Source organism: Staurois parvus, unplaced genomic scaffold, assembly GCF_062004578.1.
Source record: "Staurois parvus isolate SC_StPar_1 unplaced genomic scaffold, SC_StPar_1.0 ptg001377l, whole genome shotgun sequence".
Taxonomy (NCBI): Eukaryota; Metazoa; Chordata; class Amphibia; order Anura; family Ranidae; genus Staurois; species Staurois parvus.
Genome location: NW_028319173.1, coordinates 122,091 through 139,497, shown reverse-complemented (window position 1 = coordinate 139,497; position 17,407 = coordinate 122,091). Strand labels below are relative to the sequence as shown.

The following is a 17,407-nucleotide window of genomic DNA, read 5'->3' as shown; positions in this document are numbered from 1 at the left end:
TATTTCTGGCCATAATGATATCTAATGTGCCTGCAGCTTCCTTGGATACCCACGTCACATCAGGAAGTCCCAAAGGGTATTCTATGGCACATGTGCTGAACCGCATCATTGGGGGGCTGTCTATTTAGGATTTTTGCAGCTGCTCCCCTGAAGATGCATCACCCCACTCATGCACATCACCTGACCCAAAGCACCCCCCCCCCATGTTGAGGGCATGTGGCCTGGTATGGTTCAGGAGTGAGCGTCCCTCCCCCCTTTCCTGACCTGCCGGACTGCATGCTCGGATAAGGGTCTGGTATGGATTTTTTTGGGGGGACCCCACGCCATTTTTTTTAAATTTTGGCGTGGAGCTACCCCTTAAGGTCCATACCAGACCTGAAGAGCTTGGTCTGGATGGGAGGGGGGACCCCACGCCGTTTTTTAAAAAAAATTTTAATTGCCGATGTTTATTTTTAGATTCAGCTGTCAAAATATATATTATCTAGACCTTCAAAATATGTAAAATCAATACAGAAATAATTATAAAGGATAAGAAGCAAAAACAGAATCAATAGAACTAAGGAAATCAAATTAGAATACATAAAGATATGCCTAGCTACAAATAGTGCCGTTTGTTTAACACAGTAGACGCAATCGAGTGCCGTCTGTCAAAAGGACTCCACACTGAGATTTACTATTAAACAGCTTCTAAAAAGAAAGCGCCCACAGCAGACTGCTAAAATGTATTCTGCACATGCGCATTTATATCCGTCCATAGACCCTGGAAAAGTGTCTAGTTCTTCACTGTCATGACTTCCTTTAACAAAACTATTTTTTACACATTTTAAAATTTTTTTTAAATGTAAGATATTGTTTAAAGTGAAGTCCCCATATTTGGGAAAGCAAAATTTCAATGTGAACATGTCTCTGCAGTGATTTTTCGTGGTGTTAGACGTGCTTCTTAGCAAGTCTGCTTTTTGAGACTGATTCCTGGATTGTGCCTGTTTAGTAAATTCGATTTCGCGTCTACTTGTTGACGCTTTCTTTAGTAAATGTCTTTGCCGTCTAAAAGTAGACGGTTGCTATTAAAAAAGTAGACGTTAGCCCACAGAAATGCACCTCATCACAGTGACACAGGATCCACAGAATCAGAAATTAAGGAAGATATTCAACAAGGTCCGCAGACAGAAATAAAAAACTAAGGAGTGCATGCAAAAAAGCCGCTAGATCTCCAGTGAATAATCTCCAGTTTTGCGAAGGACCATCTCATTGATCATACTGACTCAAATACCAGAACACTGCCAAGAAAGGGGAGCCCTAAGAGAAATCCAAACATGTGAAAGGTGGCAAAAGTGCCACGCAAATGGCTATAGAGTCCAGAATGTTTTTTAAATGAATATTTAATGGAATAGAAGAGCCAAAATGTTTCAGGAGTTGGAAAAGTCCCCATTCTTCAAGGCTAAAAACACATACATCATAATGTGTAATTAGGTACAATAACTCGCTATGAAAAAATTTATAATTATGCAAGTATTCTTAGTAGTTAAGAAATATTGACAAGTTTTAAAGGTAGACTAAAAGAAAAAAAAGCTACAACATAATTTTTTTTAGAATATTAAAAATATTATCACATATGATTTTATTTAAAATTTGTAATTGTTAATATTTGGTTTTTCATACATTCGTGAACTAATGTTGGATACGGATTTTAAGTATAACATTTTTTCTTTTTATTCCATAGGCAGGTCACACTTATTCCTTCGCACTGTGGAAGTGGTCTTCTCCTGGGATCCTTCTGTAGCCCTCACATGTTTATACTGAAAGAAAGGGTCCAGCTATCAAGTGGTTGGCACACACAAGAGAGGCACCTGTTCCTCTTCAATGACTCCCTCGTTATTGCCAAGTCAAAGTAAGTATCATTCTCCAACTTGGGCAGCTTTTTTTTTTAAGAAAGGAAACGTTACCCATCAATAAGAGGAATCAACATGCACCTTCCATTAATGAGTCCAGCCAAAATTAAAATTGATGCAAACCCTAACTTATTGGTATTGTATTTGCAAAAGAGCTGTATATATAATAAACAACTGACATTATAATATATTTCTTAAATAATTTTTTTTAAATAAAATATTGTTTTTAATTTTATTTAATCCCTTATGGATCCCCTTCGGCCTCTTTGCAGCCACCTGCTGTCTACATGCACCCCAGCGATGGCTGCATGGTATTTCTCAAGGCAGGTTTCCTGATGGTAACAATAGTGGAATAGGTCTGCGTCGTGTGTGTTGATGTATTTTCTTGTAGTCCCCATCAGAAGCCCCTGTGACAAAGTGATAACATAGGAGCACAATTGGGAGACAGGGACAGAATATTGTCACCCTACAACAGGAAGTGCCTGAATAAGTACCTTCATTGGATTACTCTCAATTTTAGTTTCCATCAGAAACCTATGAGACAGAGTGACAACGCAGGTGCTCAGTAGAAACACAGGAGGCAGAGCGTTGTCACCCTATAACAGGAAGGGTTGAACAGGGACTTTCATGGGAGGACTACCAAGGATTCATGTAAAGATGCATATTTAAAAATAGTGGATATTACTTTTGAATTATATTAATGATCAATCTTCTATGCCAAAATGGTAATGCGGTAGATACTGTAAGACCAATGTCATTTTGCTCTTATATACCTCTACTAGCCTGCTCCTCGTGATGAAGGGCTGAGCAAAACTACATCATATATTCTCCCCCCATTAGATTGACAGTGGGCAAAGACTGATGGGCAATGTTGACAGACTTGTACCCCATTGGGTCTGCCTTCCTTGACAGTGGATGACAGTGGGTAGATTCCAGAGATGCTAGACAGCATGCTAGCAGCTATGGATCTGCTCATTGCTGGTCACTATCAATCACAAAGAAGGTGGATCTGATGGGGAGCTCGTTTCTCAGCATTACTCAGCAGGCTCCATCTACTGTTGATCTAAGAGGAGGTGGACCTGATGGGGAACTAGTTTCTCAGCATCACTCATCAGGCTCCATCCACTGTTGCTCTAAGAGGAGGTGAACCTAATGGGCAACTAGTCTCTCAGCATCACCCATAAAGCACCATCTACTGTTGATCTAACAGAAGGTGGACCTGATAGGGAACTAGTATCCAGCCTAGTGGTATGAGACCACCCAAAGGCTCAACTCCACATGGCAAACTGGTGGACCTGAAAACAGCCATCCAGTTATTGCAGAGGTCTAGCCAGTGCACTTGGTTACCATATAGGCGCAGTGGGCAGGAGTTCAGTAATGCTGAGCCTGTGATTTTATCAGACTGAGCATTACTGAACTGTCCTGTGGACAGAGTAAAGACACTACGGCCTCAGTGCCACCCCCCACCATGCATCCATGCAATAAATCCAAATCTGTGTTTTTGACATGTACAGTTGTGTTCAAAATAATAGCAGTCAGACATCACTAACTGATCAATCACTGTTTTTGGTAGAAATGATATTTCTACATGGCAAATAATTTACTAGCAGGTGTAGTAGATTAATAGAAATCCCACAGACTCAACAGTCATGACATGCATGCTGCTGATTCTGTGTAATTGAATCACTAATTGAAAGGGGCATGTTCAAAATAATAGCAGTGTGGAGTTCTATTAGTAAGGTCATTCATTCTTTGAAAAACAGGTGGCAATTATTGCCCTTATTTAAGAAAGGAAGGCAGCAAATGTTGTACATGCTGGTTACAGTGCATTTCTCTCTGAAATTCTGAGGAAAATGGGTCATTCCAGACATTGTTCAGAAGAACGGCGTACCTTGATTAAAAGTTGATTGGAGAGGGGAAAACATATAAAGAAGTGCAAAAAATGATAGGCCGCTCAGATAAAATGATCGCAAATGCTTTAAAATGGCAACCAAAACCTGAAAGACTTGGAAGAAAGCGAAAAACTACCATTCGAATGGATAGAAGAATAGCCAAAATGGCAAGGACTCAGCAATAATCAGCTCCAGGAAGATCAAAGAAGGTCTAAAGTTACCTGTGAGTACTGTTACAATTAGAAGACGCCTATGTGAAGCCAAGCTATCTGCAAGAAGCCCCCGCAAAGTCCCACTGTTGAAAAAAAGACATGTGCTGAAGAGGTTACAATTTGCCAAAGAGCACATTGACAGGCCTAAAGAGAAATGGCGCAACATTTTGTGGACCGATGAAAGTAAGATTGTTCTTTTTGGGTCTAGTGGCCGGAGACAGTTTGTCAGATGACCCCCAAACACTGAATTCAAGCCACAGTACACTGTGAAGACAGTGAAGCATGGTTGCGCAAGCATCGTGATATGGGGATGTTTCTCATACTACGGTGTTGGGCCTATTTATCGCATACCAGGGATTATGGATCAATACAATATATAGTAAGCGCTCTCAATGATTCTAGCAGCTGAACATTAAAGGAAAACGCATAAAAAGTCCCCAAAATTCATATATAAACAAATGCAGCGCTTAGAAGGAACATTAAAATATTGAACATTAAAATAATGATAAAACACAGTCCGATAAAGGTGCTCCTTGATTCCCAGTGCAAATGGTAGAAATACACACTAACCAGAAAGCGTAAAGTAATACGCATGTGAGCATATATCCTGAAGGTCCCCCTCTCCTTTCTGGTCTGGTCAAGGAAGTAGCTGGGAAAAATGGAGATCCTACGCCCTCATGTGGTGAAAGAAAGGTCCAGTAGGTCAGAGAAGAATCTATCAAGATCAGCCTCCCCCTTCTCAGGAACTGACACAGGGATCACCCCTATGCTCTACCTCTGAAGAAGTGCGTGCGCACGAAACGCGTCAGTAGGAGCCCAGGACGCCGTTGACACTAAGCCGCCGGTGCCACGTGAAGGCCCAGCGGCCACCTTTATTTTCAAGGGGTCAGTGTGTTTGCTCATACTTGGCACTATTATGTTCTATTGTGCACTAGTGTTTATAATAAAATATTTCTACCTACTACACTATGAGTGCTTCCTATGTCTCCTGTGAGGAGCTTTTCAACCCCTACAGCCCTAAGTGATCCCTGTGTCAGTTCCTGAGAAGGCTGATCTTGATTGATTCTTCTCTGACCTGCTGGACCTTTCTTTCACCACATGAGGGCGTAGGATCTCCATTTTTCCCAGCTACTTCCTTGACCAGACCAGAAAGGAGAGGGGGACCTTCAGGATATATGCTCACATGCGTATTACTTTACGCTTTCTGGTTAGTGTGTATTTCTACCATTTGCACTGGGAATCAAGGAGCACCTTTATCGGACTGTGTTTTATCATTATTTTAATGTTCAATATTTTAATGTTCCTTCTAAGCGCTGCATTTGTTTATACAGGGATTATGGATCAGTTTGAATACATCAGAATACTTAAAGAGGTCATGCTGCCTTATGCTGAAGAGAAAATGCCCTTGAAATGGGTGTTCCAACAAGACAACGACCCCAAACACACCAGTAAACGTGCAACATCTTGGTTCCAGACCAACATGATTGACGTTATAGAGTGGCCAGCCCAATCCCCAGATCTTAATCCAATAGAAAACATGTGAGGTGACATCAAAAATGCAGTTTCTGAGGCAAAACCAAGAAATAGAGAACTGTGGAATGTAGTCCAATCGTCCTGGGCTGGAATACCTGTTCACAGGGGCCAGAAGTTGGTTGACTCCATGCAACACAGATGTACAGCAGTTCTCAGAAACAGTGCTTATACAACTAAATATTCATTAAGTGATTCAAAGGAAAGCAAAATCTTCAAACATTTTTCAGTTTATATAGTGAATGTTTGAGTTTGTAAAGAAGAATACAAAACACTGCTATTTTTTTGAACAGTAATATTCACTTTTCTTCAATTTTTTTTAGAGGAACAACACAAATTTGATATATTTTTCTTCATGTTTTGATTTGGAATAGAATGTGTAGTGTTCCCAATGCATTTGTTTGTATGGAAGTAAATTTTGAGTTTTATTCACTTTTTTCAACACACTACTATTATTTTGAACACAACTGTACATGACAAGTAGCAGCGACATGTGCCTCACAAATGAAAGACAGTTTTATGACACTCTTTATGAATTCTACTGTATGCTTGAAGAGAAGTCAAGAAGGTCTGAAGAAAAGCACACCATCTCTACTGTGAAGCATAGAGGTGGATTGCTAAAATGTGCTTATTTTGATCACTTATGTTTTCTTAGTAAATGCTCCACGTCTTGGAAATCTTGTGGTATGTCATCTTCTGATGATCGTCTTTTCACCTTACAATTTTGCAATGTATTCCAGTCTCTATAATAACACAATGTGTATTTTTTTCCTGTAAGGTCTTCTTCCAGCATGAAGCTCAAAAAGCAAGTTCGTCTGAACGAGATGTGGATTTCTGCCAACCTTTGGGATGTTTCAGAAAGAAGGCATTCTGTTGATGATTCCTTTGTTATTGGGTGGCCCACAACAAACTACGTTGTTACATTTAGGTAATGCAGTTCATATGTTGCTCATACTGCCAGAGAGGGTACTTGTTTTTTTAAGAACTTACATGGTTTCTATATAGAACGACTGTATCCACACATTTCTGATCTATCATTTAAATCAAAGTTAAACTCTGCTACTGGCACCGCGGTTTTTTTGCCATACTGTGCCCCAAAATATGCACAGCATAATTGCACATCGTGGAGGACATACAGTGTCCCTTTTGCAATAAAAACCTATAAATTTGTAAATTTCAGATTATTTCCACTTGCAAAAAACAGTGCTTAATTTTGGTCAAAATGTACTTATTTTTATAAATTTTATATTTAGGGTGAACATTTATATTTTATTTATTCATAAAATGTATTTATCGTTATTCAGATTTATTATATTTATGGTCAAAATTTACTTATATTTATAAAATTCACTTATATTAACATAGCCGGAATACATTATATATAAAACATTAAAGTCAGAATCCAGCTTAAAGTTTTTTTTTTGTGATACATTTCCTACCAGATGGCAAAATAAAATGCAGATTTTGCTGCAATACTCATCTTGCCTCCAGCACTGTCCCACTGTCTGACCACTACCGCATCTTACTGCCAGTTCTCTGTCAAGCTTTAAGATGCCCAGTGTCATTCAGCCCATTTCCTGTTTTTCCAGGCATTTTCAGTCAGCCTGGGCTTACTGATATCATCATAGTAAAAACTCAGTTTTGCACATCTATATTTAAATTGTAGGATTGGTTTATGTTTACTTAGAAAACTGCATTCATGTAGAAATGATCAGGGGTTGTATAATCCGTATACAATCAAGGAACAGGTGATTGCTTTTTTCCACAAAAATACTCACCTCTCTTTAGAAAACTGTGCACTTCTAGCCACGTGTAACTGTTTGAGGAAGAGCCTTTTCTGTTACAGCATGCCTGTGCCCCTGTGTACAAGGCCAGCTCCAAAAAGACATAGTTTGATGTGAAGGAATTTGAGTGGCCTAAGAAGATCCCTGACCTCAACCCTACTTCATGAAGACCTTTGGGAATCAGGTCTTTTCACTCAACATCAGAACCTGATCTCAACCCTACTGAACACCTTTGGTGATCAGGTCTTCTCATTCAACTTTACCTGAACTCACCCCTTCTGAACACCATTGGGATCGGGTCTTCTCATCCAACATCACTACCTGAACTCACCCCTTCTGAACACCATTGGGATCAGGTCGTCTCATCGAACATCAGTACCTGGCCTCAACCCTACTGAACATCTTTGGGATCAGGTCTTCTCTTCCAGCATCAGTACCTGAACTCCACCTTACTGAACACCTTTGGCTTAGGTCTTCACATCTAACATCAGTACCTAAACTCAACCTACTGAACACCTTTGAAATTAATTAGGAATGCCAATTGCAAGTCAGGTCTTCTTGTCCTACATCAGGAACCTGACCTTACAGATGTTCTTTTGGCTGAACTGTGCACCAGTTCCATTAGACACAATCCAAAATCTTGTGGAAAGCTTTCCCAGAAGAGGAGGGGGAACTCCATATTAAGGGTCATAGTTTTAAAATGGGATGCCCAACAATTTCATATTGGTGTGATGATCAGGTATCCACAAACCTTCAGACATACGGACAAATCTATAAAGCAGTCCATCTGTTATTCACCACTCGCTAGGTGGACCTAACTGGTACATGCGTTTTACATAACAGTCATTGTTTACCACCATTGAATGATGAAGAATGTCACATTCACTACTTTAGTAATAGGTGCCATGGGGTCTTCATTTGTACTAATAGGTTTGCAAACAGGTACTGGCATACCTCATTGTACCTGAATACAAATATGTAAAAAAGGCAATATGTGTAGGTACTGCCACAATATGTATGCTGGTGGGACCTAATTAATGAAAACAGAGTGTTCAGGTCAATAAAGATGTAAACAAATCGAAGACTTGGCAGGTTACAAGATCTTGACATCAGGAGAAGGAAATCCAGGCTGGACATTGTTTCTAATGTTAAAATAGAAGCAGGAAGGGCCGTGTGCTTAGGTTGGGGGGTAGGAGGAAGGAACTGGGATGTGTGGTAGTCACTTCATTTCTGTCTGCATTGTTTTTTTCTGTTCTAGTTCTTCAGACACAAAGGAGAAGTGGCTCTCCACATTAAGCTGGTAAGATCTATTTTTTTTAAAGAAATTCTCTTAACCCTATTGTGTCCACATTTGTAGCTTAACAGTCATTCATAACAGTTGGCAAATGCAAACTTGGTTTGGTGGGTAATGTATGCATTTATGCTGACAATGCAAAAGATGTGCAACTGCGTTGAAGTTTCTGTATTTGTTTGTAATATTGAACTTGATTTAGGATTGCTGGAAATTGATGAAAACAGTAAAAACCGCAACTCTGAGTAAACAGTGTAGCCTGGCAGTGAGGTAAGGAAACTGAATTGTTGGGGGTTTCACTAGAAGGATCACCAACAGGAAGAATGAAGTCCTGGTACCTCTATATAGATCTTTTGTTATCAATAGAGGGATCACCAGCAGGAGGAATGAGGTCCTGATTTCTCTATACAGATCTTTAGCTATCACCAGAGGGATCACCAGCAGGAAGAAGGTCTTGTTTCCACTATATACATCTTTAGTTATCACTAGAGGGGTCAACAGCAGGAGGGAGAAGGTACTGATTCCTCTATATAGATCTTTATATCACTAGAGGGATCACTAGCAGGAAGAAGAAAGTCCCAATTCCTCTATATAGTTCTTTAGTTATCACTAGATATCTGATCCCACTATATAGAGCAGAGTTTCTCAGTTAGGGTTCCTCCAGAGCAGGGGTGTACAAATTATGGCCCTCCAGGTGTTGGAACTGCAAGTCCCATGAGGTCTTGCAAGACTCTGACATCCACAGGCAAGACACCCAGAGGCAGAGGACTTGTAGTACTTCAACAGCTGGGAGGGCCATAGTTTGGACACCCCTGCTCCAGAGGTTGCTAGGGGTTCCTTCAGCAACTTCTGTCTCTCAGATAAGTTCTAACTGACACCATTGATTTTTTTGGCCATCTGTAAGGGGCTAATTTCTCTCAATGACCACAAGTGTAAGGAACACTCTTCCCATCGACCATCACACTAATGTATCATGAGATGTAGTAATTTTTAGCAGGGGTTTCCTGAGATTGGAAAGTTATTTCAGGGGTTTTCTGTGTTGAAAGGTTTGAGAAAGGCTGATACAGAGATTTAGTTAGGTTCCATTTACAATAATGTGTCCAGTTCTGAAGACATCACTTTCAAGAAGACATTGATAGTATAGAACAAGTCCACAGATAGGCAGCAAAAATGGTACAATGTCTGAATGGTACGTCGTCTGATAAAACCTATCAGAAGAGCTGGAGGAACATAAGCATCATAGTCCCACAGTCAACAAGGATTACTGGGAACATTGTAACAGGTAGCATGGTGGTTTAGTGGTTGGTAATTCTACCTTGCAATGCTATGTTCTTCAATTTAAATCCCAACCAGCACACAGTCTGCATGGAGTCTGTATTTTCTCCCTGTGCTTGTGTGGATTTCTTTCCACACTCTTTGGAAATGCTGTTAGATTATTTTGCTCTAGTAGGTGTATGCATATGAAATAGGAAATTTAGATAGTAAGCTCCTTAAGGGCAGATGCTGATGTGAATGTTGAATATGTAAATTGTCAGAGCTTTATAAATATGTTAAAACCTTAGACATTCATTTACCATAAGTATTGCATGCTTAGAACATACTACCAGCAGGGGTAGAGGGCCAATCTATACCAGGGTTTCTCAACCAGAGTTTCATGGAGCCCTAGGGTTCCTCCAGAGGTTGCTAGGAGTTCCTTGACCAATGAGCAATTTTTGTCTCTCAGATAAGTTCCCACTGACACCATTGATCTTTTCAGCTATCTGTAATGTGGTGATTCTTCCCAATAGCCACAAATGTAAGAAGCATTTTTCCCACTGTCACGGGAATGTATCAATGAGTTGCAGATACTGTATATTAATTTTTACCCGGAATTTGCTGAGACCGGAAAGTTGAAAAGGTTGAGAAAGACTGATCTATAGTAAGTGAATTTAAACATGCTTGAGATAAACATAAGTCTATATTTAGACAAAAATCTTTAAAAAATAAAATATTTGATGGACCATTTAGTCTTTTTCTCTAATCAGTCTTCTAATCCTGACATGTTGGCGTATATTTTGTATAATCATTCTAGCACTTTGGTTGCAGTGTTAAGTATAGTGTTGCCAAGGGTTCACAGTTAGCTCTCTTTCACATGCTGCAAAACATACTGTATGGCCAGAAAATGTTTATGGACACCTAACCATCAAATCTACATTACATAGTGAAAAGTATGTGGGCCCCCCCCCCCCCCGCCCTCCAAATGATGGAGTTTAGGTGTATCCAGTGAAGGGTACTGTTAATGCTACAGCATGCAAAGACATTTTAGAATATTGTGCTCTTCCACCTTTGCGCTAACAGTTTGTTGAAGGACTTTACCCTGTGTACAAAGCCAGCTGCATAAATACATGGTTTGACGAGTTCAATGTGGAAGAACTGGAGCGGTCTTCACAAAGCCCTGAATTCAATCCTACTAAACACTTATGGGATGAACTGGAAAGCCAATTACAGGCCAGGTCTTTTTATCCAACATTAGTACCTAACATCAACCCTACTTAACCTCTTTGAGATCAGGTCTTCTCATCCAACATCAGTACCTGACCAAAAGGAACAAATCCCCACAAATTTCCACAGCCACCTCACAAAATCTTGTTGAAAATTTTGCTACAAGAGTGGGAGATATTATAACTGCAGAGGAGGCCAACTCTATATTAATGGCCATGGTTTTAAAGTTTGATAACCAACAAGCTTGTGGTTTGATTGATAGGTGTCTAAAAAATTCAATGCCTAAAATTTTGCCAAATTTTGTTGGGCAAGCTTACTTAATTCTTGCCAAGGTGGAAGAACCCTTGTTTTCGTCTGGAAGCAGCGGTCTGTCTGCAAAGATCTGACGTGCCATCAAACAAACTTGGAATTCTCTTTTTTTCAGGCATATTAAAGAAGTAAAGAAAGATGAGTTCCCTGGAAAAATTGCAATTAGTGTTTTATATCTGGATGCAGATGAATACACGTCTGTGAGTATTACCCATCTGTCCCTTTTCTATTTTTTTTTTTTTTTAATGTGGCTACATGATCTTATTTCCAGTTTGTTGGGACTGTTCCAGTTCCCACTAAAGTATCCAGTTGTTTTCTAATTTATGGCGTATTATGGCTATTTATGACCGAGGGACACAAAGGTGGAGACTCGTGAAAATAATTTTGAGATTTAAACAGAAATAAAAATAGCATTATGAAGAAGACACATATTCCCAAGAATAAACTACCAATAATATTTCAAGGGAGACTAGACAAAATATTATCTACTGTACATAAACAGGTGGCAACTGGATACATACCATGGTTTGGCAAAATTTAGTGTAATTCAGTTCTTCAGAATCAGTTGTAAACCAACACTTTTATACTTTATATTATAATATGTATCTACAATTTTTTGAGGGGATGGTGATCAAAGTGTCACATTTCAGTTTTATAAAAGTCATAAAAATTAAACACACACATATACATACATACACATATATATATACACATATACACACACACACGATATATTTTAGGGGATCAAGCTCAAGGCAGGAACCAACTTACACATTTTATTAATAGAAGTGTCAGGTTTAATCCAAAGGATAGTCACAAACAGAAGGTAGTGGCCTCTGGTCATAACTCATAAGAAAATAAACTTCTGCTCAGCTGAGCCTTACCGTATCCGTGGTCTGACAAAGCCCTTGGCTGCAGGTAAGTGTCCTTTATAAAGCAAACAATTGCAGCCAAGCTCCTAGTCACCTTCTCACACAGAGACACACACACACACTCTCTCTCTCTGAGAGCAAGGACCAGCTGCCTTAATTAAGAGCTAGGCAGAAAATATCGAAATGTGGTCCACTGAATTGGGAGTCTGTCTGTCCCTCCCAGAGGTCTATCAGACTCCCAGTAAAACCAGCCTCGGAATGGACTTTACTAACACAGGGTAAAGAACTACGGTATCTTTCTTTACCATTAAATATTTGCTGGCCTTTCCTTAGACTGCAAATGCAAGAATCCATGCAGGAACATACTGTATATTACATCAGTCACTTTTCCTGCCACTCTAACCGTTTTCACAGGCACCCCACTGCAATATATATCTTATATTTGTGTATATATACAGTATACATTTAATATACAGCATGGTGTTGAGTGTCACAATAAAAAAAAATGTAATGCAGTAGTAAAAAAATATATGTTTTTTTATTATTATATTTGTGTATATATACACACAGTATACATTTTTTTAATATACAGTATGGTGATGAAAGTGTCACATTAAAACAAATAAATGTAGTAGTAAAATACAGGTATATATTTGTGTATATATACACACACAATATACATTTTGCATATACAGTGTGATGAAAATGACACAAAATGTTATATGTAAAAAATGTAAACGTAATAGTAAAGAAAAAAAAATTATATATATATATATATATATATATATATATATATATTGCAGGTATATTCCTGGGGGAATTAATGGTTACTTCAACTTGGGTGCCTGGTGATCAAAATGTCCCAAAGATGAGTATAAATAAGTTGGGGTAGTTGGCTAGTAAGAGACTCTTTTAGCAAAAAAGAATCAGTAATGATGCAAATATGAGGGTTTTATGTGGAGCCTCAATTACGTTTTTTCAATATGTTGCTGTCCTTTGTCTTTGCAGAGTACCTCAGTTGCTGTGTCTAACATGGACACTACGGAAAAAGTGATTAAAGTGGTGTCTCAACAGCTTGAACTTCCCGTAAGTGAACCTAACATATTGACCGTACCTTCACAGCTAAATGTACTAAAATATATAACCTCCATATATGACCCCTTTATCAGATGTCATGCCTGATTGACTGGACCCTTTGAGGTTACAAAATAGCGCATTACAATGTGATTTTTTTTTTCATGTGGTTGAATAAAATTGGACTTTTGGCTAGATCCAGGTTTGCTGGCTACATACCTATAAATGAGGGTGACCCACAGCCATCTCAGCATGCAATCACCCCAGAGTCTGTGTATTCCAGAGGGAGCTCATGATGACATAAAGGGAGCAAAGCTGACACAAAGGAGGTGAATGTTGCATTGCAAAGTAGAGAGGTGGGAGGAGGTGTAGTGCAATAGGGGGAGACTTAAATTAAAAAAAAAAAATCCACACAAGCACATACTTTTCAATTTATAAATGTACATGTTTAGTAGGGGTGGTGGGTTGGCCCCCAAGGTGTGTTCAGCATCAGCACCCTTACTATTAAGTACTACATTAGGTTTGCAAGATACAAGCTCTGCACTTGATCTTAGCCATAAGGCCAAGAAGTGATAAGATACAAACTAAGTATCTACCCAATACCGGGGAGAAGAGCATAGAGATTTGTTCTCCAGTACTGCTGACAGGAAGCACGAAGTTCCCTTCTCCAATGGACCTCACAAACATGGGGGGTGTACACTGAAAAGCAGAGCAGACAGGGAGTTGAAGGGTGTATATTTTGCAGATCGTCTCTGGTTTGTATGTTTTATATTGCAATAGCCAAATTTACTTACTGTAATGATGTGGCTAATGACAGAGTAATGCACTATATGGCCAAACGTTTGAGGGCCAAAACCATGGACATTAATATAGAGTTTGTCCAACTTTGCTAAAATAGCCTTCAATCTTTGGAGAAGGCTTTATGCAAGATTTTGGAGGCGTCTGTTGACATTTGACCTCCTTCAGCCAAAAGAGATCAGATACTGATGTTGAATGAGAAGACCTAGCTTACAATTGGTATCCCACAGGTATTCAGCTGGGTTGAAATCAAGTACTGATATGGGATGAATAGTTGAAGTCATGAGAGTGTATCAATTGGCCAAGGGAGGAGGTGTAGATGGAGAAGAGAAGGGGCCCGAGGACAGAGCCTTGAGGGACCCTGACAGAGAGGGGGAGTGAAGAGCAGGTGGTATAGTTATAGGTAATGCTGAAGGAGCGCTGTGATAGATAGGAAGAGAGCCAGGAGAGGGCGGAGTCTCTGAGGCCAAGAGAGTGCAGTTTTTTTTGAGGAGGGGGTGGTCAACCATGTCAAAAGCCGCAGAGAGGTTGAGGCGGTTAGCAGGCCGTTGGTGAGTTTGAGTAGGGCAGTTTCGGTGGAGTGTAGGTGGTGAAAGCCAGACTTTAGGGGATCAAGGAGGTTGTTGTCAGTGAGGTGGGAACTCAGGCGATTATAGACCAAGCACTCAAGGAGTTTGGATGTAAATGGCAGCAGGGAGATGGGTCTAAGGTTGTTCAGGTCGGTGGGATCTAGGGATGTTTTTTTAAGTATAGGAGTGATGTGCGCGTGCTTCAGGGGGGAGGGGAATGTGCCAGAAGAGAGGGAAAGATTATAGATGTGAGTGAGGGAGCGTAGGATGGCGGAAGAGGGTAATCGTAGGAGTTTTGAGGGGACAGGGTCAAGGGGGCAGGTGGTGAGGCGGGCTTCTGAGAAGACCTTAGTGACCTCTTCAGTGGTGGCGAGGACGAAGGAGTGGAGTGTTGAGGGGGTTTTAGTGTGAGGACTGCTAGGTGGGGTGGGAGTCTTTATGGAGCTGTCTTTGTGCTCAGGGGAACAGTCATACCGAAATAGAAAAGAACCTTTCCCAAACTGTTACCACAAGGTTGGAAGAGCACGCATTTCTAAAATGTCTTTGTATGCTGTAGCATTGACTGTACCCTTTACTGGAAACACCTCAATCCAAGCAATTGGAGGGAGTCCATCTACATTTGGCCATATAGTATAACATTAATTGGTAAATGAATATGCCTGCTCATAGTGCAAAATGTTTGAGAATTGTTTTTGTGCAGGGCAGACACAGTGACTACCATCTGTGGGTGACATCTGGAAAGGATGAACCTCCATATCCTCTTTGCGGTAAGATCTGCACTGAATACCCAATAAGGGTGTATGGTCACCACATGTTCTGTCTTCTACGTGTAGCATCAGTTATAAAGTGATATTTCCTTCCAGCAATCTACTCTGGATTTTAAAATGTATATTCTTCATTTGTTTTCAATTTGCTTATACTGCAATATGTTGAAAATATGCATCATATTAAGTACATAAGGGCAAAAGGGATGGAAACATATTATTTATAATACAATGTACAATATAATAATAATAAAAATAAAAGGTATAGCGAAAGATGAACTCCAAACAGTTAAGAAAGACCCTTTTTACATGGGCATAGCTGATCACTACTGTATTACTTAACTGTAAGTGGTGCCATGTACCTGGCTTATTGTTTGCATCTCAGGACTAGATGAGTTGTTAGAAATACAAATATTTTGACAGATCCCGCTTCTGACTTCCCATATATGTATTTAGATGTTTTCCTGTAATTCAGCTTCGATGAAAAATGTTTTAAGCTTCGAGTTCACCTATGGCTGTCATATGTCATGCACCTTCTCCATGGTTGCTGCTGTACTTACTGTACCTACTGTTTTTCCAGGTCATGAGTACCCTTACAGTATTGCAATGAGCTGTCTCCAGGAATCTGTGGTTATGGCCAGAGGACTCAACAATAACCTTCCTTTAGAGCACAGTGCAGACGATATTCTTGAACAGTCCCCCCATGAAAGACAGTGCCAGTTCATCATTAAGCTTCGGCCCCAGGGCCTCATGGATGTGAGGAGGGGTAGGTATCAACTGGAACTGCAGTAATATGTTTAAAGTACTTGTTACACCAGTCATTAAAATCTCATTTAAGATTTAACATGTCCATGTCATTTAAAAATATATTTTCCATCATTTCAAATCCACATCTCTAATCTTCAATAATTCCCATGGATCCTGCCATGAAGGACCTTGTTCAGCCACTTTCTGTTGTAGGGTGACAATGTTGTGTTGCTATCTCCCAACTTTCACTTGTCACCCTTCATGTGAGCCTGTTTGTAGATGGAATCATTTTAACTGATTGGTTTTTGGTTTTTAAGTGATTCATAACATATTGATGTGCATGAATGGCCAATCAGATAGTAGTATAGCTGGACAATTGTGCCATCTCACTAGAAACTGAGAAGGAACTGATTATGGACCATGAGGGAACAAAGAAGGTTAATCAGCGGCTGAACTTAGACTTGGTGGGGGCAAGATAAAGAAGATAGAATGGCAACTTATGGACTGGGGGGGGTCAAAAGGGAAGCATAGTGGAATCTAATTATGGTAAAGGGGTGCAGGAGAGAGAAGTGACAAGCGATCATGGAACAATTTGGGACCTATATAAAGGCAGAGCAACAGCTGCTAGAATACACAATATGAAGGGGCAGAGGAGCTGCCAATAAAAAATAGAGGGGTTGAGGAGGAAAGTGAGCTGCTAGACAATGTGAGTGGACAGTAGGAATAGCTGACAAAGAAGATGGTGTGTGTGTTTGGGAGGAGTGCTACCAGAGAACATAGTGTGGAGGGTGGAGGAGGTGACTACCAGAGAATGAAGTGTAGACAAAGTGGTGACTACCAGAGAATGCACAATAGAGGTTGGAGGGGGTGGCTATCAGAGAAGGAAGTGTGGAAGAGGTGGATGACAGAGAATGTAGTGGAGAGGATATAGGGGGTGGTTACCAGAGAACGCAGTGTGGAGGCTGGAGGAGGTAGCTACCAGAGAACATAGTGTGGAGGAGGTAGCTGCCAGAGAATGTACTGTGGACAAGGTGGATGCCAGAGAATGTAGTGTGGAGGATGCAGAAGGTATCTACCAGAGAACATACTGTGGAAAAGGTGGCTGCCAGAGCATGTAGTATGGAGTAAATGTTTACCAGAAAATGCACTGTGGAGGTTTGGAGGAGGTGGCTACCAGAATGTAGTGTGGAGGATG

General features: G+C 40.1%; 1 protein-coding gene across 1 annotated transcript in view; it reads left to right on the top strand.

The window, feature by feature from the left end:
• LOC149436326 (rho GTPase-activating protein 20-like) overlaps positions 1-17,407 on the top strand; it is a 106,805-nt gene that overhangs the window by 54,846 nt on the left and 34,552 nt on the right. The window contains exons 3-9 of the mRNA XM_089661726.1: positions 1,721-1,888; positions 6,302-6,451; positions 8,566-8,607; positions 11,504-11,588; positions 13,269-13,346; positions 15,402-15,468; positions 16,046-16,231. Of these exons, the coding sequence (XP_089517852.1) occupies positions 1,721-1,888; positions 6,302-6,451; positions 8,566-8,607; positions 11,504-11,588; positions 13,269-13,346; positions 15,402-15,468; positions 16,046-16,231 (776 nt within the window). The remainder of the gene's footprint in view (positions 1-1,720; positions 1,889-6,301; positions 6,452-8,565; positions 8,608-11,503; positions 11,589-13,268; positions 13,347-15,401; positions 15,469-16,045; positions 16,232-17,407) is intronic.